Source organism: Bombina bombina, chromosome 2 (assembly GCF_027579735.1).
Source record: "Bombina bombina isolate aBomBom1 chromosome 2, aBomBom1.pri, whole genome shotgun sequence".
Classification (NCBI taxonomy): domain Eukaryota; kingdom Metazoa; phylum Chordata; class Amphibia; order Anura; family Bombinatoridae; genus Bombina; species Bombina bombina.
The window spans coordinates 1,137,130,024-1,137,157,657 of record NC_069500.1 but is presented as its reverse complement, the minus strand read 5'-3'; the positions used below and the strand labels follow the sequence as shown (position 1 = coordinate 1,137,157,657).

General features: G+C 40.8%; 1 protein-coding gene across 1 annotated transcript in view; it reads right to left on the bottom strand.

Annotated features, from left to right (window-relative positions):
• CPE (carboxypeptidase E) overlaps positions 1-27,634 on the bottom strand; it is a 249,223-nt gene that overhangs the window by 40,028 nt on the left and 181,561 nt on the right. Inside the window, exon 6 of the mRNA XM_053703802.1 lies at positions 23,147-23,286. Coding sequence (XP_053559777.1) covers positions 23,147-23,286 — 140 coding nt within the window. The remainder of the gene's footprint in view (positions 1-23,146; positions 23,287-27,634) is intronic.

Below are 27,634 nucleotides of genomic sequence, written 5' to 3'. Positions count from 1 at the left end.
TCCTGCTGCACATATGCACACTGCATCACTAATACATATGCACATCTGACACCTGCAGCACATACGCACACTGCATCACTCATACACATGCACACCTGACATCTGCTGCACATACACACACTGCATCACTCATACACATGCACATCTGAAACCTGCTGCACATACACACACTGCATCACTCATACACATGCACACCTGACATCTGCTGTACATGCGCACACTGCATCACTCATACACATGCACACTTGACATCTGCTGCACATACACACACTGCATCACTCATACACATGCACATCTTAAACCTGCTGCCCATACCCACAGTGCATCAGTCATACACATGCACATCTGACACCTGCTGCACATGCACACACTGCACCACTCATACACATGCATGTTTGATAGCTACTGCACATATACACATTTCCTCACTCATAGACATGCACATGTGGCACCTGTTGCACATACACACACTGCATCACTCATTCACATGCACATATGATACCTGCTGCACATTCGCACACTGCATCGCTCATACACATGCACATCTAACACCTGCTGCACATACACACACTGTATCACTCATACACATGCACATCTGACACCTGCTGCAAATACACACGGCATCACTCATACACATGCACATTTGACACATGCTGCACATATGCACACTGCATCACTCATACACATGCACATCTAACACCTGCTGCACATACACACACTGTATCACTCATACACATGCACATCTGATACCTGCTGCAAATACACACACGGCATCACTCATACACATGCACATTTGACACATGCTGCACATACGCACACTGCATCACTCATACACATGCACATCTGATACCTACTGCACATTTATACACTGCATCACTCATACACATGCACATCTGATACCTGCTGCACATACACACACTGTGTCACTCATTCACATGCTCAGATTCTGACACCTGCTTCACATGCACACACTGCATCACTCATACACATGCACATCTGACACCTGCTGCACATACACAAAATGCATCACTCATATACATGCACATCAGATACCTGCTGCACATGCACACACTGTATAACTCATACAGATGCACATCTGACACCTGCTGCACATACACACACTGTATAACTCATACAGATGCATATCTGACACCTGTTGCACATACACACACTGTATAACTCATACAGATGCACATCTGACATCTGCTGCACATACGCACACTGCATCACTCATACACATGCACATCTGATACCTGCTGCACATACACACACAGCATCACTCATTCACATGCACATCTGATACCTGCTGCACATACATACACTGCATCACTCATGCACATGCACATCTGATACCTACTGCACATACACACACTGTATCACTCATTCACATGCACATCTGATACCTGCTGCACATACACACACTGTATCACTCATTCACATGCACATCTGATACCTACTGCACATTTACACACTGCATCACTCATACACATGAACATCTGACACCTGCTGCACATATACACACAGCATCACTCATATACATACACATTTGATACCTACTGAACATTTACACGCTGTATAACTCATACACATGCACATCTGACATCTGCTACACAGGGGTCAAGTCGAGCGGGAACGTATGGCAACGGGGTTCCTGCACTATTTTTGCAGGAGGAACTAAGTTCCCTCTGGACAGAGTACAAAAACACATCAGTAAGCACTGCTGCTGCTGCTGTTGGTGGGAGGAGCTGGAGCAAAGTCTGGTTAGAGGGATACTGAGATTCTCTAATAATGGGCAGTAACACTTCCTACAATACACTAAGTGTAATACTGTCAGCACTCCTGCTGTGTTATCACCCCTGACTGAAGTTATTAAATCTCCCGCACTGTCTAACACGCCTCCCAAACTTAGCCCGACACGTTTAACCATCTATCCGCTATCCCCCTCACTATCCTAACAATAAAATATGTATTAACCCCTAAACCGCCGCTCCCGAACCCCGCCATCACCTAATAAAGTTATTAACCCCTAAACCGCCGATCCAGGACCCCGCCGCCAGATATATTAAATCTATAACCCCCTAATGTGAGCCCCTACCCCGCCGCCATCTACCTTACCTACCCCCTAAAGTGAGCCCCTACCCCGCCGCCATCTATTTTAAAATTATTAACCCCTAATTTAATCCCCCTACCCTGCCGACACCTATATTAAATTATTTAACCCCTAATCTAATCCCCCTACCCCGCCGCCACCTATATTAAACACATTAACCCCTAATCTAATCCCCCTACACCGCCGCCAGCTATATTAACTATATTAACCCTAATTATATTAGGGTTAATATAGTTAATATAGTTATTATATTATATATATTAACTATATTAACCCTAATTATATTAGGGTTAATATAGTTAATATCGTTATTATATTTTATATATATTAAGTATAATAACCCTATCTAACTCTAACATCCCTAACTAAAATCTTATTAAAATAAATCTAATATTAATATTATTAATTAAAATATTCCTATTTAAATCTAAATACTTACCTATAAAATAAACCCTAAGATAGCTACAATATAATTAATAATTACATTGTAGCTATTTTAGGGTTTATATTTATTTTACAGGTAACTTGGTATTTATTTTAACTAGGTACAATAGCTATTAAATAGTTAATAACTATTTAATAGCTACCTAGTTAAAATAATTACCAATTTACCTGTAAAATAAATCCTAACCTAAGATACAAATACACCTACACTATCAATAAATTAAATAAACTACAAATATCTAACTAAAAACAAAATTTATGCTTACCTGATAAATTCCTTTCTCCTGTAGTGTGGTCAGTCCACGGGTCATCATTACTTCTGGGATATTAACTCCTCCCCAACAGGAAGTGCAAGAGGATTCACCCAGCAGAGCTGCTATATAGCTCCTCCCCTCTACGTCACCTCCAGTCATTCGACCAAGGACCAACGAGAAAGGAGAAGCCAAAGGGTGTAGTGGTGACTGGAGTATAATTCAAAATTTTTTACCTGCCATAAAAAACAGGGCGGGCCGTGGACTGACCACACTACAGGAGAAAGGAATTTATCAGGTAAGCATAAATTTTGTTTTCTCCTGTTAAGTGTGGTCAGTCCACGGGTCATCATTACTTCTGGGATACCAATACCAAAGCTAAAGTACACGGATGACGGGAGGGACAGGCAGGCTCTTTATACGGAAGGAACCACTGCCTGAAGAACCTTTCTCCCAAAAACAGCCTCCGAAGAAGCAAAAGTGTCAAATTTGTAAAATTTGGAAAAAGTATGAAGAGAAGACCAAGTTGCAGCCTTGCAAATCTGTTCAACAGAAGCCTCATTCTTAAAGGCCCAAGCGGAAGCCACAGCTCTAGTAGAATGTGCTGTAATTCTTTCAGGAGGCTGCTGTCCAGCAGTCTCATAGGCTAACCGTATTATGCTACGAAGCCAAAAAGAGAGAGAGGTAGCCAAAGCTTTTTGACCTCTCCTCTGACCAGAATAAACGACAAACAGGGAAGACGTTTGTCGAAAATCCTTAGTTGCCTGTAGATAAAATTTCAGGGCACGGACTACATCTAGATTGTGTAGCAGACGTTCCTTCTTCGAAGAAGGATTAGGACACAAAGATGGAACCACAATCTCTTGATTGATATTCCTGTTAGTGACCACCTTAGGTAGGAACCCAGGTTTAGTACGCAGAACTACCTTGTCTGAATGAAAAATCAGATAAGGAGAATCACAATGTAAGGCAGATAACTCAGAGACTCTTCGAGCTGAGGAAATTGCCATTAAAAACAGAACTTTCCAAGATAACAGCTTGATATCAATGGAATGAAGGGGTTCAAACGGAACACCCTGTAAAACATTAAGAACTAAGTTCAAACTCCATGGTGGAGCAACAGTTTTAAACACAGGACTGATCCTAGCTAAAGCCTGACAAAAAGCTTGAACGTCCGGAACTTCTGACAGACATTTGTGTAAAAGAATGGACAGAGCTGAAATCTGTCCCTTTAAGGAACTAGCGGATAAACCCTTTTCTAAACCTTCTTGTAGAAAAGACAATATCCTCGGAATCCTAACCTTACTCCATGAGTAACTCTTGGATTCGCACCAATATAAGTATTTGCGCCATATCTTATGGTAAATCTTTCTGGTAACAGGCTTCCTAGCCTGTATTAAGGTATCAATAACTGACTCAGAAAAACCACGTTTTGATAAAATCAAGCGTTCAATTTCCAAGCAGTCAGCTTCAGAGAAATTAGATTTTGATGTTTGAAGGGACCCTGGATCAGAAGGTCCTGTTTCAGAGGTAGGGACCAAGGTGGACAGGATGACATGTCCACTAGATCTGCATACCAAGTCCTGCGTGGCCATGCAGGCGCTATTAGAATCACTGATGCTCTCTCCTGTTTGATTCTGGCAATCAATCGAGGAAGCATCGGAAAGGGTGGAAACACATAAGCCATCCCGAAGGTCCAAGGTGCTGTCAAAGCATCTATCAGAACCGCTCCCGGATCCCTGGATCTGGACCCGTAACGAGGAAGCTTGGCGTTCTGTCGAGACGCCATGAGATCTATCTCTGGTTTGCCCCAACGTCGAAGTATTTGGGCAAAGACAATACAATTGTGGATATATAGGAGCGCCACAAGGCTAAGGTATCTATCAGGAACCAGTACTTGTAACAATTAACAAGAGTACTACTCACAGTAAAAATGATATACAGTTTTATTACATAGTCATAAAACCAAAGCTAAAAGTGCTCCAAATAAATTAGGACCACACAAATAAAATCGCACATGGGTATAAGACCAGAGGGTATATAAAAAACAATGGGGATATTTAATCACAATAAAAAATCACAATAAAATGTTATAACATCATGAGACAATTGTTAAAATATCACGGAATATGCTGAGAATTAATACACATAAAATGAGGGGGGGGGGGTGACTCCACTATCCAACTCAATAAAATCAATAAATCACTCTAATATGTCAAATCGGTAAAAGACTCCAATGAGGTGATGGTGAAATGGTTCACCATATACAATAATGATGATCAAGAGGAGCTTATAGTAAAGTGCACAACAGATACATATCAATACAAATAAACGAATTTGGTGTAGGATCACAATGAATCGAGGGGTGTAGGGCAAGTGAAATAAATCAACATGTGAAAAAATGAAACAATGTCAAAATGAAACAATGTCAAGCATACATGTGTAACGAATGTATATCAATTGTGTATGGGTGCTCCAAAAAAGAAAAAAGAAAACGTTTTCAAAATCAAAAAGTGGCAATAGTAAAAATAAAAAATGAAAAAAATATAAAAATATAAAAATGGGGTGGTCCAAGTTGAAACTAACTGTGTATACTTTAGTGTATCAGATGGAGTGATCGAATAAAGTGTACAATCAACTTATAAAAAATGACATATAAAAAATTACAACAAATTTGACAAATATCGAATCACAAATGGTGGATCAAATAAATAACTAAAAATGTCCTATAAAGAGTCCATAATTAAATCCAACTGGTGGGAAAACGATCCTAAGAACTTGTCCTGATCCGGTATCCTAGTTTGACAAAAACATGGACCTGAAATCAGAAAAAAAAGAAAAAACTCCTCAACAAACAGGGCCTATGGGGTGTAGCTTATCGGTGAATAAACTTACCCCCAAATGCCGATGGATCCTGGTGAAATATGAAGCCTCACAAATCTCTTGGTTAGTCTACGCGTTTCGGCCCAACAATACTTACATATTTTGAGTATTTTAAAACATTATGTTACCACATAGTTAGATTAGATGTTGCCAGTGTACAGTTTTGTTTTTAAATTTCTTGTCATACACCTCAGTTGTAATTTGTAAATATGTAAATCCTGGTATTTATGAGCCTAAAATCTAGTCATGGACCATTTCCATATTTTGATATAGCAAAATTATTTAGCCCATAAGCGCCCCTTTCTAGCCCATAAGCTAAATGGCCGCGCTACCACCGGAAATACTGTTACCGGAAGTTGTTCGGAAAAACCGGAAATGACGAAACCGGAAGTGATCCGGAAGTAGAGATCCGGTTAGTGGCATGACAACGCGGTAAGCGTTTGGCGGGAACTTAACCATCTGTAAGTCAATTTGGCGCCACTTTCATTAGAGACACTCCCACACCATTAGATATATAAGGTCAGTGATATTAAAGCCTCATCATGTCTTGAAAAAGGCCCTATTGTTGGGCCGAAACGCGTAGACTAACCAAGAGATTTGTGAGGCTTCATATTTCACCAGGATCCATCGGCATTTGGGGGTAAGTTTATTCACAGATAAGCTACACCCCATAGGCCCTGTTTGTTGAGGAGTTTTTTCTTTTTTTTCTGATTTCAGGTCCATGTTTTTGTCAAACTAGGATACCGGATCAGGACAAGTTCTTAGGATCGTTTTCCCACCAGTTGGATTTAATTATGGACTCTTTATAGGACATTTTTAGTTATTTATTTGATCCACCATTTGTGATTCGATATTTGTCAAATTTGTTGTAATTTTTTATATGTCATTTTTTATAAGTTTATTGTACACTTTATTCGATCACTCCATCTGATACACTAAAGTATACACAGTTAGTTTCAACTTGGACCACCCCATTTTTATATTTTTATATTTTTTCATTTTTTATTTTTACTATTGCCACTTTTTGATTTTGAAAACGTTTTCTTTTTTCTTTTTTGGAGCACCCATACACAATTGATATACATTCGTTACACATGTATGCTTGACATTGTTTCATTTTGACATTGTTTCATTTTTTCACATGTTGATTTAATTTACTTGCCCTACACCCCTCGATTCATTGTGATCCTACACCAAATTCGTTTATTTGTATTGATATGTATCTGTTGTGCACTTTACTATAAGCTCCTCTTGATCATCATTATTGTATATGGTGAACCATTTCACCATCACCTCATTGGAGTCTTTTACCGATTTGACATATTGGAGTGATTTATTGATTTTATTGAGTTGGATAGTGGAGTCACCCCCCCCCCCTCATTTTATGTGTATTAATTCTCAGCATATTCCGTGATATTTTAACAATTGTCTCATGATGTTATAACATTTTATTGTGATTTTTTATTGTGATTAAATATCCCCATTGTTTTTTATATACCCTCTGGTCTTATACCCATGTGCGATTTTATTTGTGTGGTCCTAATTTATTTGGAGCACTTTTAGCTTTGGTTTTATGACTATGTAATAAAACTGTATATCATTTTTACTGTGAGTAGTACTCTTGTTAATTGTTACAAGTACTGGTTCCTGATAGATACCTTAGCCTTGTGGCGCTCCTATATATCCACAATTGTATTTCTTCTCAGACCTATTAGGGGGTCTTCCTTATAGTGCAGCAGGTATAGGTCTAGGCGCTGCCCGCTCCCGTATCTACCATATTTGGGCAAAGACCTCCGGATGAAGTTCCCACTCCCCCGGATGAAAAGTCTGACGACTTAGGAAATCCGCCTCCCAGTTCTCCACTCCCGGGATGTGGATTGCTGACAGGTGGCAAGAGTGAGACTCTGCCCAGCGAATTATCTTTGATACTTCCATCATTGCTAGGGAGCTTCTTGTCCCTCCCTGATGGTTGATGTAAGCTACAGTCGTGATGTTGTCCAACTGAAACCTGATGAACCCCCGAGTTGTTAACTGGGGCCAAGCCAGAAGGGCATTGAGAACTGCTCTCAATTCCAGAATGTTTATTGGTAGGAGACTCTCCTCCTGATTCCATTGTCCCTGAGCCTTCAGAGAATTCCAGACAGCGCCCCAACCTAGTAGGCTGGCGTCTGTTGTTACAATTGTCCAGTCCGGCCTGCTGAATGGCATCCCCCTCGACAGATGTGGCCGAGAAAGCCACCATAGAAGAGAATTTCTGGTCTCTTGATCCAGATTCAGAGTAGGGGACAAGTCTGAGTAATCCCCATTCCACTGACTTAGCATGCACAATTGCAGCGGTCTGAGATGTAGGCGTGCAAAGGGTACTATGTCCATTGCCGCTACCATTAAGCCGATCACCTCCATGCATTGAGCTACTGACGGGTGTTGAATGGAATGAAGGACACGGCATGCATTTTTAAGCTTTGTTAACCTGTCTTCTGTCAGGTAAATCTTCATTTCTAGAGAATCTATAAGAGTCCCCAAGAAGGGAACTCTTGTGAGTGGAAAGAGAGAACTCTTCTTTTCGTTCACCTTCCATCCATGCGACCTTAGAAATGCCAGTACTAACTCTGTATGAGACTTGGCAGTTTGAAAGCTTGGAGCTTGTATCAGAATGTCGTCTAGGTATGGAGCTACCGAAATTCCTCGCGGTCTTAGTACCGCCAGAAGAGCACCCAGAACCTTTGTGAAGATTCTTGGAGCCGTAGCCAATCCGAATGGAAGAGCTACAAACTGGTAATGCCTGTCTAGAAAGGCAAACCTTAGATACCGGTAATGATCTTTGTGAATCGGTATGTGAAGGTAAGCATCCTTTAAATCCACTGTGGTCATGTACTGACCCTTTTGGATCATGGGTAAAATTGTCCGAATAGTTTCCATTTTGAACGATGGAACTCTTAGGAATTTGTTTAGGATCTTTAAATCCAAGATTGGCCTGAAAGTTCCCTCTTTTTTGGGAACCACAAACAGATTTGAGTAAAACCCTTGTCCTTGTTCCGACCGCGGAACCGGATGGATCACTCCCATTAATAAAAGATCTTGTACGCAGCGTAGAAACGCCTCTTTCTTTATTTGGTTTGTTGACAACCTTGACAGATGAAATCTCCCTCTTGGGGGAGAGGATTTGAAGTCCAGAAGGTATCCCTGAGATATGATCTCTAACGCCCAGGGATCCTGGACATCTCTTGCCCAAGCCTGGGTGAAGAGAGAAAGTCTGCCCCCCACTAGATCCGTTCCTGGATCGGGGGCCCTCAATTCATGCTGTCTTAGGGGCAGCAGCAGGTTTCCTGGCCTGCTTGCCCTTGTTCCAGGGCTGGTTAGGTCTCCAGCCTTGTCTGTAGCGAGCAACAGCTCCTTCCTGTTTTTGTGCAGAGGAAGTTGATGCTGCTCCTGCTTTGAAATTACGAAAGGAACGAAAATTAGACTGTCTAGCCTTAGGTTTGGCTCTGTCTTGAGGCAGGGCATGGCCTTTACCTCCTGTAATGTCAGCGATAATTTCTTTCAACCCGGGCCCGAATAAGGTCTGCCCTTTGAAAGGTATATTAAGCAATTTAGATTTAGAAGTAACGTCAGCTGACCAGGATTTTAGCCACAGTGCTCTGCGCGCCTGAATGGCGAATCCGGAATTCTTAGCCGTAAGTTTAGTTAAATGTACTACGGCATCCGAAATAAATGAGTTAGCTAACTTAAGGGCTTTAAGCTTGTGTGTAATCTCATCTAATGGAGCTGATTCAAGTGTCTCTTCCAGAGACTCAAACCAAAATGCTGCTGCAGCCGTGACAGGCGCAATGCATGCAAGAGGTTGCAATATAAAACCTTGTTGAACAAACATTTTCTTAAGGTAACCCTCTAACTTTTTATCCATTGGATCTGAAAAAGCACATCTATCCTCCACCGGGATAGTGGTACGCTTAGCTAAAGTAGAAACTGCTCCCTCCACCTTAGGGACCGTTTGCCATAAGTCCCGTGTGGTGGCGTCTATTGGAAACATCTTTCTAAATATCGGAGGGGGTGAGAACGGCACACCGGGTCTATCCCACTCCTTAGTAACAATTTCAGTAAGTCTCTTAGGTATAGGAAAAACATCAGTACTCGACGGTACCGCAAAATATTTATCCAACCTACACATTTTCTCTGGTATTGCAACTGTGTTACAATCATTCAGAGCCGCTAACACCTCCCCTAGTAATACACGGAGGTTTTCCAGCTTAAATTTAAAATTTGAAATGTCTGAATCCAGTTTGTTTGGATCAGAACCGTCACCCGCAGAATGAAGCTCTCCGTCCTCATGTTCTGCAAATTGTGACGCAGTGTCTGACATGGCCCTAATATTATCAGCGCACTCTGTTCTCACCCCAGAGTGATCACGCTTACCTCTTAGTTCTGGTAATTTAGCCAAAACTTCAGTCATAACAGTAGCCATATCCTGTAATGTGATTTGTAATGGCCGCCCAGATGTACTCGGCGCTACAATATCACGCACCTCCCGAGCGGGAGATGCAGGTACTGACACGTGAGGCGAGTTAGTCGGCATAACTCTCCCCTCGTTGTTTGGTGAAATATGTTCAATTTGTACAGATTGATTTTTATTTAAAGTAGCATCAATGCAGTTAGTACATAAATTTCTATTGGGCTCCACTTTGGCTTTAGCACATATAGCACAGATATCTTCCTCTGAATCAGACATGTTTAACACACTAGCAAATAAACTAGCAACTTGGAAATACTTTTCAAGTAATTTACTATAATATGAAAACGTACTGTGCCTATAAGAAGCACAGAAAAAGTTATGACAGTTGAAAATTAATAAACTGAAAAGTTATAGCATCAAATCTTTGTAAAAACACAATTTTAGCAAAGGATTGCTCCCATTAGCAAAGGATAACTAACCCTGATAGCAGAAAAAAAATACAGAAATAAACGTTTTTTATCACAGTCAACTACAATCTCACAGCTCTGCTGTGAGTGATTACCTCCCTCAAAACAAGTTTTGAAGACCCCTGAGTTCTGTAGAGATGAACCGGATCATGCAGGGAAGACAATGAACTTCTGACTGAATTTTTTTATGCGTAGCAAAAGCGCCAAAAAAGGCCCCTCCCCCTCACACACAACAGTGAGAGAGATCAGTAAACTGTCATAAATTAAATAAAACGACTGCCAAGTGGAAAAAAATAGTGCCCAAAACATTTTTTCACCCAGTACCTCAGAAAATGAAACGATTTCACATGCCAGCAAAAAACGTTTAACATTAAATAAATTAAGTGTTATTAAAAAGCCTGTTGCTAGTCCCTGCAAATTAGGCTAAAGTCTTATGCATACAGTATAATTCCAGTGAAGTGCCATTCCCCAGAATACTGAAGTGTAAAATATACATACATGACAGCCTGATACCAGTTGCTGCTACTGCATTTAAGGCTGAGTTTACATTATATCGGTATGGCAGAATTTTCTCCTCAATTCCATTGTCAGAAAATAATAAGCTGCTACATACCTCTTTGCAGATTAATCTGCCCGCTGTCCCCTGATCTGAAGTTTACCTCTCCTCAGATGGCCGAGAAACAGCAATATGATCTTAACTACGCCGGCTAAAATCATAGAAAAAAACTCAGGTAGATTCTTCTTCAAATTCTACCAGAGAAGGAATAACACACTCCGGTGCTATTATAAAATAACAAACTTTTGATTGAAGGTATGAAACTAAGTATAATCACCACAGTCCTCTCACACATCCTATCTATTCGTTGGGTGCAAGAGAATGACTGGAGGTGACGTAGAGGGGAGGAGCTATATAGCAGCTCTGCTGGGTGAATCCTCTTGCACTTCCTGTTGGGGAGGAGTTAATATCCCAGAAGTAATGATGACCCGTGGACTGACCACACTTAACAGGAGAAATACAATTAAATAAACTAAACTAAATTACAAAAACAAACAAACCCTAAATTACAAAAAATAAAAAAAGATTACAAGATTTTTAAGCTAATTACACCTATTCTAAGCCCCCTAATAAAATAATAAAGCACCCCAAAATAAAAAAAATTCCCTGCCCTATTCTAAATTATAAAAGTTAGCTCTTTTACCTTACCAGCCCTTAAAAGGGCCTTTTGCGGGGCATGCCCCAAAGAAAACTGCTCTTTTGCCTGAAAAAAAAAACACAATACCACCCCCCAACATTACAACCCACCACCCACATACCCCTAATCTAACCCAAACCCCCCTTAAATAAACCTAACACTACCCCCCTGAAGATCTCCCTACCTTGTATTCACCCCGCCGGGCAGAACTCTTCATCCGATCCGGGCGATGTCTTCAAGCAAGCTGCAGTGAAGTCTTCTTCCATCCGGTGATGTCTTCAAGCAAGCGGCAGAGAGTCTTCTTCCATCCGGTGATGTCTTCAAGCAAAGCGGCATCTTCAATCTTCTTTCTTCGCTCCTCTGCCGCGGAGCATCCATCCGGCACGACGACTTCCCGACGAATGAGGTTCCTTTAAATGACGTCATCCAAGATGGCGTCCGTCGAATTCCGATTGGCTGATAGGATTCTATCAGCCAATCGGAATTAAGGTAGAAAAATCTGATTGGCTGATTGAATCAGCCAATCAGATTCAAATTCAATCCGATTGGCTGATTGGTTCAGCCAATCGGATTGAACTTGAATCTGATTGGCTGATTCAATCAGCCAATCAGATTTTTCTACCCTAATTCCGATTGGCTGATGGAATCCTATCAGCCAATCGGAATTCGACGGACGCCATCTTGGATGACGTCATTTAAAGGAACCTCATTCGTCGGGAAGTCATCGTGCCGGATGGATGCTCCGCGGCGGAGGAGCGAAGAAAGAAGATTGAAGATGCCGCTTTGCTTGAAGACATCACCGGATGGAAGAAGACTCTCTGCCGCTTGCTTGAAGACATAACCGGATGGAAGAAGACTCTCTGTCGCTTGCTTGAAGACATCACCGGATGGAAGAAGACTTCACTGCAGCTTGCTTGAAGACATCGCCCAGATCGGATGAAGAGTTCTGCCCGGCGGGGTGAATACAAGGTAGGGAGATCTTCAGGGGGGTAGTGTTAGGTTTATTTAAGGGGGGTTTGGGTTAGATTAGGGGTATGTGGGTGGTGGGTTGTAATGTTGGGGGGTGGTATTGTGTTTTTTTTTCAGGCAAAAGAGCTGAATTCTTTGGGGCATGCCCCGCAAAAACACAATTTATGCTTACCTGATAAATTTATTTCTCTTGTGGTGTATCCAGTCCACGGATCATCCATTACTTGTGGGATATTCTCATTCCCAACAGGAAGTTTCAAGAGGACACCCACAGCAGAGCTGTTATATAGCTCCTCCCCTAACTGCCATATCCAGTCATTCGACCGAAAACACGCAGAGAAAGGAGAAACCATAGGGTGCAGTGGTGACTGTAGTTTAAATGAAAAAAATTACCTGCCTTAAAATGACAGGGCGGGCCGTGGACTGGATACACCACAAGAGAAATAAATTTATCAGGTAAGCATAAATTGTGTTTTCTCTTGTAAGGTGTATCCAGTCCACGGATCATCCATTACTTGTGGGATACCAATACCAAAGCTAAAGTACACGGATGAAGGGAGGGACAAGGCAGGTACTTAAACGGAAGGTACCACTGCCTGTAAAACCTTTCTCCCAAAAATAGCCTCCGAAGAAGCAAAAGTATCAAATCTATAAAATTTTGAAAAAGTATGAAGCGAAGACCAAGTCGCCGCCTTGCAAATCTGTTCAACAGAAGCCTCATTTTTAAAGGCCCATGTGGAAGCCACAGCTCTAGTAGAATGAGCTGTAATCCTTTTAGGAGGCTGCTGGCCAGCAGTCTCATAGGCTAAGCAGATTATGCTTCTTAGCCATTAAGAAAGAGAGGTTGCCGAAGCCTTTTGACCTCTCCTCTGTCCAGAGTAGACAACAAACAAAGCAGATGTTTGTCGAAAATCTTTAGTAGCTTGTAAGTAAAACTTTAAAGCACCAACCACGTCCAGATTGTGTAATAGACGTTCCTTCTTTGAAGAAGGATTAGGACACAAGGATGGAACAACAATCTCTTGATTGATATTCTTGTTAGATACCACCTTAGGTAAAAACCCAGGTTTGGTACGTAGGACTACCTTATCCGTATGGAAAATCAGATAAGGAGAATCACATTGTAAGGCAGATAACTCGGAGACTCTGCAAGCCGAGGAAATAGCTACCATAAAAAGAACTTTCCAAGATAAAAGTTTGATATCTATGGAATGAAGAGGTTCAAACGGAACTCCTTGAAGAACCTTAAGAACCAAATTTAAGCTCCATGGTGGAGCAACAGGTTTAAACACAGGCATGATTCTAAATAAAGCCTGACAAAATGCCTGAACGTCTCGAACATCTGCCAGACACTTGTGCAAAGAATAGACAAAGCAGAAATCTGTCCCTTTAAGGAACTAGCTGACAATCCTTTTTCCAAACCTTCTTGGAGAAAGGATAATATCCTGGGAATCCTGACTTTACTCCATGAGTAACCCTTGGATTCACACCAATAAAGATATTTACGCCATATTTTATGGTAAATTTTCCTGGTGACAGGCTTTCGTGCCTGTATTAAGGTATCAATGAGTGACTCGGAGAAGCCACGCTTTGATAAAATCAAGCGTTCAATCTCCATGCAGTCAGTCTCAGAGAAATTAGATTTGGATGGTTGAAAGGACCCTAAAATAGAAGGTCCTGTCTCAGAGGCAGAGTCCATGGTGGAAAGGATGACATGTCCACCAGATCTGCATACCAGGTCCTGCGTGGCCATGCAGGCGCTATCAAAGTCACCAATGCTCTCTTCTGCTTGACCATGGCAATCAGTCGAGGGAGTAGAGGAAACGGTGGAAACACATAAGCCAGGTTGAAGGACCAGGGCGCTGCTAGAGCATCTATTAGCGTCGCCTTGGGATCCCTGGACCTGGATCCGTAACAAGGAAGCTTGGCGTTCTGGCGAGATGCCATGAGATCCAGTTCTGGTTTGCCCCAACGATGAATCAATTGTGCAAACACCTCCGGATGGAGTTCCCACTCTCCCGGATGAAAAGTCTGATGACTTAAAAAATCCGCCTCCCAGTTCTCTACACCTGGGATATGGATAGCTGATAGGTGGCAAGAGTGAGTCTCTGCCCAGCGAATTATCTTTGAGACTTCTAACATCGCTAGGGAACTTCTTGTTCCCCCTTGATGGTTGATGTAAGCCACAGTCGTGATGTTGTCCGACTGAAATCTGATGTACCTCAGAGTTGCTAACTGAGGCCAAGCCTGAAGAGCATTGAATATCGCTCTTCCAGAATATTTATTGGAAGGAGTGTCTCCTCCTGAGTCCACGATCCCTGAGCCTTCAGGGAGTTCCAGACTGCACCCCAACCTAGAAGGCTGGCATCTGTTGTTACAATTGTCCAATCTGGCCTGCGAAAGGTCATACCTTTGGACAGATGGACCCGAGATAGCCACCAGAGAAGAGAATCCCTGGTCTCTTGATCCAGATTTAGTAGAGGGGACAAATCTGTGTAATCCCCGTTCCACTGACTGAGCATGCATAGTTGCAGCGGTCTGAGATGTAGGCGTGCAAACGGCACTATGTCCATTGCCGCTACCATTAAGCCGATTACTTCCATGCACTGAGCCACCGAAGGGCGCGGAATGGAATGAAGAGCACGGCAGGAATTTAGAAGCTTTGATAACCTGGACTCCGTCAGGTAAATTTTCATTTCTACAGAATCTATCAGAGTCCCTAGGAAGGAAACTCTTGTGAGTGGGGATAGAGAACTCTTTTCCTCATTCACTTTCCACCCATGCGATCTCAGAAATGCCAGTACTATGTCCGTATGAGACTTGGCAATTTGGAAGTTTGACGCCTGTATCAGGATGTCGTCTAAATAAGGGGCCACTTCTATGCCCCGCGGCCTTAGGACCGCTAGAAGCGACCCTAGAACCTTCGTAAAGATTCTTGGGGCTGTAGCTAATCCAAAGGGAAGAGCTACAAACTGGTAATGCCTGTCTAGAAAGGCAAACCTGAGAAACCGATGATGATCTTTATTATCGGAATGTGAAGATAAGCATCCTTTAAATCCACTGTAGTCATATATTGACCCTCCTGGATCATAGGTAGGATGGTACGAATAGTTTCCATCTTGAATGATGGAACTCTGAGGAATTTGTTTAAGATCTTTAGATCCAAAATTGGTCTGAAGGTTCCCTCTTTTTTGGGAACCACAAACAGATTTGAGTAAAAACCCTGTCCCTGTTCCTCCTTTGGAACTGGATGGATCACTCCCATAACTAGGAGGTCTCGTACACAGTGTAAGAATGCCTCTCTCTTTATCTGGTTTGCAGATAATTGTGAAAGGTGAAATCTCCCTTTTGGGGGGGAAGCTTTGAAGTCCAGAAGATATCCCTGGGATATAATTTCCAACGCCCAGGGATCCTGGATATCTCTTGCCCACGCCTGGGCGAAAAGCGAAAGTCTGCCCCCTACTAGATCCGTTACCGGATAAGGGGCTGTTCCTTCATGCTGCCTTAGAGGCAGCAGCAGGCTTTTTGGCCTGCTTACCTTTGTCCTAGGTCTGGTTTGGTCTCCAGACCATCTTGGGCCGAGCAAAAGTTCCCTCTTGTTGGCATTAGAGGAAGTTGATGCCGCACTTGCCTTGAAGTTTCGAAAGGCACGAAAATTAGACTGTTTGGCCCTTGATTTGGACCTGTCCTGAGGAAGGGCATGGCCTTTTCCTCCAGTGATATCAGCAATAATCTCCTTCAAACCAGGCCCGAATAGGGTCTGCCCCTTGAAGGGAATGTTAAGCAGCTTAGATTTTGAAGTCACGTCAGCTGACCATGATTTAAGCCATAGCGCTCTGCGTGCCTGTATAGCAAAACCAGAATTCTTAGCCGTTAGTTTAGTCAAATGAACAATGGCATCAGAAACAAAGGAATTGGCTAGCTTAAGTGCTCTAAGCTTGCCAAGTATGTCATCCAATGGAGTCGCTACCTGTAAAGCCTCTTCCAGAGACTCAAACCAGAACGCTGCAGCAGCAGTGACAGGAACAATGCATGCAAGGGGCTGTAGGATAAAACCTTATTGAATAAACATTTTCTTAAGGTAACCTTCTAATTTTTTATCCATTGGATCTAAAAAAGCACAACTGTCCTCGACAGGGATAGTAGTACGCTTTGCTAAAGTAGAAACTGCTCCCTCCACCTTAGGAAATGTCTGTCATAAGTCCCGTGTGGTGGCGTCTATTGGAAACATTTTTCTAAAAATAGGAGGGGAAGAGAACGTCACACCTGGTCTATCCCATTCCTTAATAATTTCTGTAAACCTTTTAGGTATTGGAAAAACATCAGTACACACCGGCACTGCATAGTATTTATCCAGTCTACACAATTTCTCTGGCACTGCAATTGTATCACAGTCATTCAGAGCAGCTAAAACCTCCCTGAGAAACATGCGGAGGTGTTCAAGCTTAAATTTAAATGTAGAAATATCAGAATCAGGTTGCATCATCTTTCCTGAGTCAGAAACATCACCCACAGACTGAAGCTCTCCTTTATAGCTTCTGCATATTGTGAGGCAGTATCAGACATGGTTCTTAAAGCGTCAGCATGCTCTGCATTTCGTCTAACCCCAGAGCTATCTCGCTTACCTCTAAATTCAGGTAGTCTGGCTAATACCGCTGACAGTGTATTATCCATGACTGCCGCCATGTCTTGTAAAGTAATCGCTATGGGCGCCCTTGATGTACTTGGCGCTATTTGAGCGGGAGTCCCTTGAGCGGGAGTCAAAGGATCTGACACGTGGGGAGAGTTAGTCGGCATAACTTCCCCCTCGTCAGATTCCTCTGGTGATAAAAAATTTTAAAGACAGAATATGATCTTTATTGCTTAAAGTGAAATCAGTACATTTGGTACACATTCTAAGAGGGGGTTCCACCATGGCTTTTAAACATAATGAACAAGGAGTTTCCTCTATGTCAGACATGTTTGTACAGACTAGCAATGAGACTAGCAAGCTTGGAAAACAGTTTAAATCAAGTTAACAAGCAAATATAAAAAACGGTACTGTGCCTTTAAGAGAAACAAATTTTGTCAAAATTTGAAAAACAGTGAAAAAAGGCAGTAAATCAAACGAAATTTTTACAGTGTATGTAATATGTTAACAGAGCATTGCACCCACTTGCAAATTGATGATTAACCCCTTAATTCAAAAACGGATCAAAAAAACGTTTTTTAACAGACACAACAAACTGCCACAGCCTGCTGTGGTCCTACCTTCCCCAATAAACAACTTTGGAAAGCCTTTGAGCCCTTTAGAGAGGTCCTATAGCATACAGGGGACTCCTGAGGGAAGCTGGATGTCACAGTTTGTAATTTTAACTGCACCAACTGTAACTTTTATACTACAACAGTGCAAAGCCTCAGGAAACTGTTTCTAGGCAAAAATAAAGTAAAGCCAGCCATGTGGAAAAAACTAGGGCCCAATAAAGTTTTATCACCAAAGCATATATTAAAACGATTAAACATGCCAGCAAACGTTTTATATTGCAATATTATAAGGGTATTACCCCTGAGAGTAAGCATGATACCAGTCGTTATTAAATCACTGTATTCAGGCTTAACTTACATTAATCTGGTATCAGCAGCATTTTCTAGCATTTCCAATTCTAGAAAAAATTGTAACTGCACATACCTCATAGCAGAGTAAACTGCACGCCATTCTCCCGCTGAAGTTACCTCACTCCTCAGACATATGTGAGAACAGCAATGGATCTTAGTTACAACCTGCTAAGATCATAGAAAACTCAGGCAGATTCTTCTTCTATTTCTGCCTGAGATAAAATAGTACAACTCCGGTACCATTTAAAAATAACAAACTTTTGATTGAAGAAAATAAACTAACTATTTTTCACCACTCTCTCCTACCACCTCCATGCGTGTTGAGAGTTGCAAGAGAATGACAGGATATGGCAGTTAGGGGAGGAGCTATATAACAGCTCTGCTGTGGGTGTCCTTTTGCAACTTCCTGTTGGGAATGAGAATATCCCACAAGTAATGGATGATCCGTGGACTGGATACACCTTACAAGAGAAAGGCCCTTTTAAGGGCTGGTAAGGTAAAAGAGCTAACTTTTTTAATTTAGAATAGGGCAGGGAATTTTTTTTATTTTGGGGGGCTTTATTATTTTATTAGGGGGGTTAGAATAGGTGTAATTAGCTTAAAAATCTTGTAATCTTTTTTTTATTTTTTGTAATTTAGTGTTTTGTTTTTTTTGTAATTTAGTTTAGTTTATTTAATTGTATTTTAGTTAGATATTTGTAGTTTATTTAATTTATTGATAGTGTAGGTGTATTTGTAACTTAGGTTAGGATTTATTTTACAGGTAAATTGGTAATTATTTTAACTAGGTAGCTATTAAATAGTTATTAACTATTTAATAGCTATTGTACCTAGTTAAAATAAATACCAAGTTACCTGTAAAATAAATATAAACCCTAAAATAGCTACAATGTAATTATTAATTATATTGTAGCTATCTTAGGGTTTATTTTATAGGTAAGTATTTAGATTTAAATAGGAATATTTTAATTAATAATATTAATATTAGATTTATTTTAATAAGAGTTTAGTTAGGGATGTTAGAGTTAGATAGGGTTATTATACTTAATATATATAAAATATAATAACGATATTAACTATATTAACCCTAATATAATTAGGGTTAATATAGTTAATATAGCTGGCGGCGGTGTAGGGGGATTAGATTAGGGGTTAATGTGTTTAATATAGGTGGTGGCGGTGTAGGGGGATTAGATTAGGGGTTAATACATTTATTATAGATGGCGGTGGTGTAGAGGGATTTAGATTAGATGCAAAAGAGCTGTTTACTTTGTGACAAAGCCCTGCCAAAAGCCATTTTAAGGGCTGGTAAAAGAGCTGAATTCTTTGGGGCATGCCCCGCAAAAAGCCTTTTAAGGGCTGGCAATAGAGCTGTTTACTTTGGGGTAATGTCACGCGAAAAGCCCTTTTCAGGGCTATTTGTAGGGTTAGACTTAGGTTTAGTGGTAGGGATAGTTTAGTAATTTAGGGGTTAAATAATTTAATATAGGTGGCGGTGGGGTAGGGGGATTAGATTAGGGATTAATTAATTTAATATAGGTGGCGGCGGGGTAGGGGGATTAGATTAGGGGTTAATTAATTTAATATAGGTGGCGGCGGTGTAGGGGGATTTAGATTAGGGGTTAATTAATTTAATATAGCTGGCGGCGGTGTAGGGGGATTAAATTAGGGGTTAATTAATTTAATATAGCTGGCGGCGGTGTAGGGGGATTAAATTAATGGTTAATTAATTTAATATAGCTGGCGGCGGTGTAGGGGGGTTAAATTAGGGGTTAATAATTTTAAAATAGATGGCGGCAGTGTAAGGGGCTCACTTTAGGGGGTAGTTTAATGTAGTTGGCGGCGGGGTAGGAGCTCACATTAGGGGGTTATACTTTTATTGTAGGTGGCGGCGGGGTCCGGGAGCAGCGGTTTAGGGGTTAAATACTTTATTAGGGATTGCGGCAGGGGATCGCGGTTGACAGGTAGATAGACATTGCGCATGCGTTAGGTGTTAGGTTTATTTAGCAGCTAGTTTAGGGAGTTACGGGCTCCAATAGACAGCGCAAGGCTTACTACGGCTGCTTTTTGTGGTGAGGTGAAAATGGAGTAAGATTTCTCAATTTTCGCCACATAAGTCCTTACGCTGTATATTGGATACCAAACTGCGATGGTTTGGTATACCTGCCTATGCCCAAAAAAACTACGGGCGACGGCAGAAATATACGGGCGTAACTTCTAGGTTATGCCGCATATAGGATACCAAACCAGCGCAAAATTCAGAGTCGCCGGCATTTGCGGGCGACGCTGCATATCGGATCGGGCCCCTGACACCTGCTGTACATACATACACTGCATCAGTCATACACATGCACATCTGATACCTGCTGCACATACACACACTGCATCACTCATACACATGCACATCTGATACGTGCTGCACATGCGCACACTGCATCACTCATATACACGCACATCTGACACTTACTGCACATACGCATACTGCATCACGCATACACATGCAAATCTGATACCTGCTGTACATACATACACTGCATTAGTCATATACATGCACATCTGATACCTGCTGCACATACACACACTGCATCACTCATACACATGCACATCTGATACCTGCGGCACATGCGCACACTGCATCACTCATACACATGCACATCTGATACCTGCTGTGCATACATACACTGCATTAGTCATACACATGCACATCTGACACCTGCTGTACATACACACACTGCATCACTCATACACATGCACATCTGATACCTGCTGTACATACATACACTGCATTAGTCATACACATGCACATCTGATACCTGCTGTACATACACACACTGCATTAGTCATACACATGCACATCTGATACCTGCTGCACATACACACACTGCATGACTCATACACATGCACATCTGATACCTGCTGCACATGCTCACAATGCATCACTCATACACATGCACATCTGACACCTGCTGCACATACACACACTGCATCACTCATACACATGCACATCTGACACTTACTGCACATACGTACACTGCATCACACATACACATGCACATCTGATACCTGCTGTACATACATACAATACATTAGTCATACACATCTGATACCTGCTGCACATACACACACTGCATCACTCATACACATGCACATCTGATACCTGCTGTACATACATACACTGCATCACTCATACACATGCACATCTGATACCTGCTGCACATACACACACTGCATCACTCATACACATGCACATCTGATACCTGCGGCACATGCGCACACTGCATCACGCATACACATGCACAACTAGTGCACATATGTGCAGTAGACATGTGTGATTCGTTTCGTATCGATTCGGAAATTCTGAAAATTCGGATCGATTCGAATTTCCGAATTAAAATACTGCTGAATCTACCGAATAACTCTGAATTGAATCAAATACATCCGAATCGATTTGAATACATCCGAATCGATTCGGATGTATTCGGTAGATTCGGATGGCCGTGTATTACACTAGTATTGTACAGTATATTAGGTTTTATCACTCTGCTATGGGTTAAACCTAATACACAGTACATAATACTAGTGTAATACACAGCACATCCCACCTAACACTTACCGAAAATCTGAATTTCCGAATCTATTCGAACCGAACCGAATCGAATTGAACCGAACCAAACCAAACTTTTTCCGAATCTGAAAGAATCCGAATGAATCCGAAACAAATTCATTCAATTTTTTCCGAATTCGAATAGATCCGAACCAAAATTCGAATAGATCCGAATCGTTCCGAACCGAAACAAATTTTTCAAAGCTGCACAAGTCTAATGCGCAGCATGTTATTTCAGTTTTGAAATGCCCCTTTAGTTATATCAAGATGCTGAATGACTACATTTCTTTGTATACTAATTTAAAGGGACATTCCAGCCAAAATTGAAATCCACATGGATGCATTTCAGTTTTGAATATAAGCATTTTTGCAATATACATGTATTAGCTAAAATGCGTATAATTAAAGCTATAAAAAAGCTATAGCTTTTTCAAAAGTGTATTTAAGTATGCACCGTGCACCAGCATTTTAAGCACAGCACTTGCTCAGAGAGCCTAAGGTGCTTGTACCATCTGGTAATGACTCAATTTGTTATTATGCTGACATAATACAAGCCCCATTGGCTCTCTGAGCAGCTGCAGTATTTAAAATTATTGTACACTGAAAATATCTAGCTATGCTTCACATGCACATGCAAAGAAAAATGTTAACCTTAAACCAGTGATAACTATTACTAGAATAATTTTTGCCAATACATGTATATTGCAAATATGTTTCTATTCCAAGATGTAATTAATTTATGTGTATTTGTATTTTGACCGGCATGTCCCTTTAAACACAAAGACAAACTATTCTCTTCCACTAAGTGAAAAAGGCATGAAAATAACAAAACAAACTGATTTATATCAATAGAGCAGTTTCATTTGACCCCTTTTAAATGTATTTAGCAATCTGTTAACATTAAAGGGACCTTAAACACTAAATGCATTTTATGCACCTCCCTCTAATAATGGGTGCTACCATTATGGTGCCTAAGTTACACTGAAAGTATCTGAAAGAGAGTAGCTGCCCATGTGCACATAGGTCAGCACTAGAATGCAGTGAAAGTTAGGTTTCAACATTGCGGCACACATTTTTAGAGGCGGGGAATAACCGGAATACTATGCTTATAAAATGTATTTAGTATTTAATGTCCCTTTAAGGGCGTTGAATAAGAAATGTACACATGGCACAAACTCACCTGCATTATATAGTTTACAAGAGAGTCTTTGTTATCCTCCCAGTAGTCCTTTAATGTTTCCTCAGGTGGGAATTTGTCACAGCTAAGCTCAACTGTTATCTCGAAACAATTGCTGCTCAAATAATTAAAATCTTGCATACCTGGGAAGTACAAAACAAAGCTCAGTTATGTTTAATATGTGTTAGCTTGAAAACGGTGGTGGAATTTACAGATGGGTGGAAACTAAAAGTTCAACATCACAAAGTACAAAATGAAATGCACTTGGGAAAGAAAAATCCAGAGGTTAATTACAGACTCAAAGACACTTATCTGGTAAAGAGGAATAGGACTTGGGAATTATTATTTCAGATGATTTGAAATAGTAAGGTTCTTATGCCACTTTACAGATCATTAGTTAGGCTTTATCTAGAATATTGTGTACAGTTCTGGTGGTCAGAAGGACATACATAAACTGGAATCTGTTCAAACAAGGGCTATTAAAATGGTACATGGTCTAAAAAATAAAACTTACAAAGAAGGGCACAATTACCTAAACATGTATAGCTTACAGAGCAGAAGGGAAAAGGGTTATATAATAGAAATGTTTAAAGGGACAGTAAACCTTAAAAATAATGTTATATAATTCTGCACATAGTGCAGAATTATATAACATTATTTAAGTGCTATAGTTCTAAACGGCTTTTTTCTCTTCAAATAAGTAAAAATTACGGCGCTTTTACAGACCCACTCTCTGCTGAGCGGGTCTGTAATATTCAGTCAGCGCATCGGGCCAGCTGTATAGTCACAGCCCGGCCCCACCGCGCCATAGCACTAAGTGCCGTTCGCTCCTGTCAGAGGAGATTGGATGATAATCTTATATCAGACCCGGTGGTGAGCCAACAGATTTCACAATCTATTTCAGAGTACTTTGTTCATAACACCTCACCAGGCATATCTTTCAGTGACATATGGGAAGCACACAAATGTGTGATAAGAGGTGAACTAATGAGCATAAGGGCCTCCATAATGAAACAAAAGCATATATATTTATCCTCCATTCTAACAAACATAGAAACACTAGAGCAACAACATAAATGTTCCCCTTCTAACCACACTGTACTAACCGAGCTACAACTAGAAAGGGGGGAACTAGCATCTTACTATAACAAAGAGCATAAAAATCAAACACTAAGATTACAACAAACACATTATGAAAGGCGCAACAAATCAGGTAGATCCCATTATTCCTCCAAGGCAATATCAAATACTTTTAGAGATTATTAGCAAAAAACTTTATAATTTAAACAACCAAACTAACATAACGTCTATGGAAAGCAAACAGAGAACCAATGCAATATCCACATATTTATCCTCCCTACATCTACCTCAAATTTCTAGCTCCCAGAAAGAACAATTAGAGGACCCCATATCAATAGATGAAATTAAGGCAGCCATTAAAGATCTCCCAGCAGGCAAGGCACAGGGGCCTGATGGATTCGGAAATAGATATTACAAACAGTTCCAGGAGGAGTTACTTCCTCAAATATTCAATTTCTTCAACTATATAGACGAATCTAAAGCTTTTTCCTCTAGGTCATTAGAAGCTCACATAACCCTGATCCCAAAGCCTAATAAAATGCTAGATCATCCATCTCACTTCAGACCTATTTCCCTCTTAAATTCAGATGTAAAGATATATGCGAAAATACTGGCAAATTGTTTGAATGATATACTACCCGAGCTAATCCATCAGGACCAAGTTGGATTCATACCCAAAAGGGAAACCAAGGACAACACGGTCAGGGCCTTAAGCCTCATCCATTATGCGCAAGGCAAGGATATCCAAGGTATCCTGCTGTCTATTGATGCAGAAAAGGCCTTTGACCATGTTGACTGGGATTTTCTGCACTCCACACTAATACATATGGGCCTTGGCCCACAAATATTGAATAGGATATTCTCTTTGTACTCCTATCCCAATGCTAAATTGCTTATTAATGGCACCCTATCGCGTCCCTTTTCAATATCCAATGGCACCAGACAGGGTTGTCCTCTTCCCCCCCTCTTAATTGCCTGCTTCATAGAAACCATAGCGACTAAAATAAGACGCAACCCTCTTATTAAAGGTATTCAAATCGGATCACAATCATACGTAATGTCCCTCTTTGCTGACGATTTCCTTTTCTCTCTCACTGAGCCAGAAACCTCTATCCCCCCACTGCTACAGGAATTCCAAACATGTCATACACTTTCAAACTTTAAAATCAACGCATCTAAGTCTGAAGTATTAAATATTAACCTTGACAACCGCACCCTACACAAAGTTAAAAAATTGACCCCTTTTACCGGGTGCCGACACTCACTCCACTACTTAAGGATTGATTTGACGAGGACAATAGAAGAAACATATAACAGAAACTACGAGCCGATTAATAAAGTCATTGTTAGAGATCTCTCTTCATGGCTGTCCAAAAAGCTGTCATGGATGGGCAAAATAAATGTCCTTAAAATGAATATATTCCCCAGGCTACTATATATTATGCAATCTTTACCGATACCAATACGCAAAAATTATATACCATCCATTCAGCAACTTTCTGTGGTGCAGAAAACCCCCTAGGATTAACAGAAAAATAATGAAAACTCCAAGACTTCAGGGTGGGTTGGGAATACCCAATATAACATTATACAGACAAGCCATCTTCCTACAAAGAGTAGTTGACTGGCACATACATCACAATCATAAACGCTGGGTACAACTGGAACACTCCATCGCCAACACACCGCACTTAGGAGGACTATGCTGGAGTGTAGAGAAATTAAGGAGGTGGCGTACACCTCACAATTAATAAAAGAAACATACAATACGTGGGAACTAATACTAGCCAGAAACACTAGTTTAACGTCTAGACCTTCTCCCCTAACATCACTCATAGAAAACGGGCAATTCTCTTTAGACCCCAATGCCATACCAGAAACACCAGATACGTCTATACGAGACATAACAATTCATATGATCACCTCGGGCGAAAGGATTCTTCCACAGTCGGCACTCGTTGAAAGGGGACTCACATGTTTCAAAAGTTGGTTCACCTACCACTGAATGCATCACTATATCTCTCAACATGTACACAGCAGGAACATGGTCAGACCACTGACAAACTACGAAACCTTGTGTATCAGACAGCCACCAATAACTCACACTCTTTCATCAATGTATAAAATCCTAACTACTAATCCCCCTGGGTACATACCTCCATATCTAGAGAGATTGGAAGATGACCTGGGGATAATTATCCTACCCCAGACAAGTGTCTTCATTTTCCAAAATTTAACGAAGACATCCATTTCCTTATCCTTAATAGAAATTAATATAAAACTCTTACACAGATGGTACCTGGCCCCCCAAGAAACTCCATCGCCTTTACCATAACAAATCTGACCAATGTTGGAGGTGTGGCCATAGAGGAAGTAACATGGCCCACATGTGGTGGTGGTGCAATTCGATCCAAAACTTTTGGAGATTGGCCATTGCAAAAATAGAAAAAATACTAGATACCTACTTCCACCTTGATCCTCTGATATAGCTATTAAACAAACCCCCTAGGATTAAATACAAACCTCATGTTAAACTATTTTACATCATGACAAACAGTATTAAATATTTAATAGCTAAAAACTGGAAAAGTAAGGAGGCCCCAAGTCTAAACATGTGGACACTTTGAGTTTACAAATTCCTAGAATTAGAGGAATATAGTTATATGAAAAACGCCAAAATGGATGTCTATGCTGACATACTAGATACCTGGGAAAAGTATCTTAAAAGAAAAGCCCCCAAACACGTGAATTTGACACAAACCACATAATAAACTTCAATAACCAACCATATGGTCCTTGTGGTCCTGTGAGTTACAAAGCAATGTTACCCACTAGAAACGAATATGCATGCATGCGGATGGATGAAACCAAATCTACAACCTAGTAGGACACACAGTCCTACAACTTAAACACATTTAGCGTTCATCGAGTAGCTGGGAAGCAGTCCATCTATGTTCTTTCTTTCTCCTTTTTCTTCTCTTTCCTTCTTTAACATTTTATCTGATTCACCTTGTAAAACCAACTGACAAAATGCTTTGTATTTCGGGGAGCTGCATCTCCCACACTGTACCTTTTTTCGAATTTCTAAATAAAGTCAGTTAAAAATAAAAAAAAAGAAAGTGGGAGGTACAAGGGAGTTCCCAGGAACAGTCTGAATCTCTCACACAATTCTTATGATATGCTCTAAGCATTTTACACAATCAGGTCTCACTAATTTATCCTGTCAGCTATATGCAGCTGTATTTAAGTTTGCTTAAAATTCACAATAAACTTTAACTGACAGAAAAGTAATGTATAATGAACTAGAAGCAAATTGTTGTGAAAACAATTCAGTTTAATTTCTATTCACTTTCTGTGGGGAGATCTTTTTCATTTTGAGATGAAACACAAGCTAAAATTAGGTAGCTACAC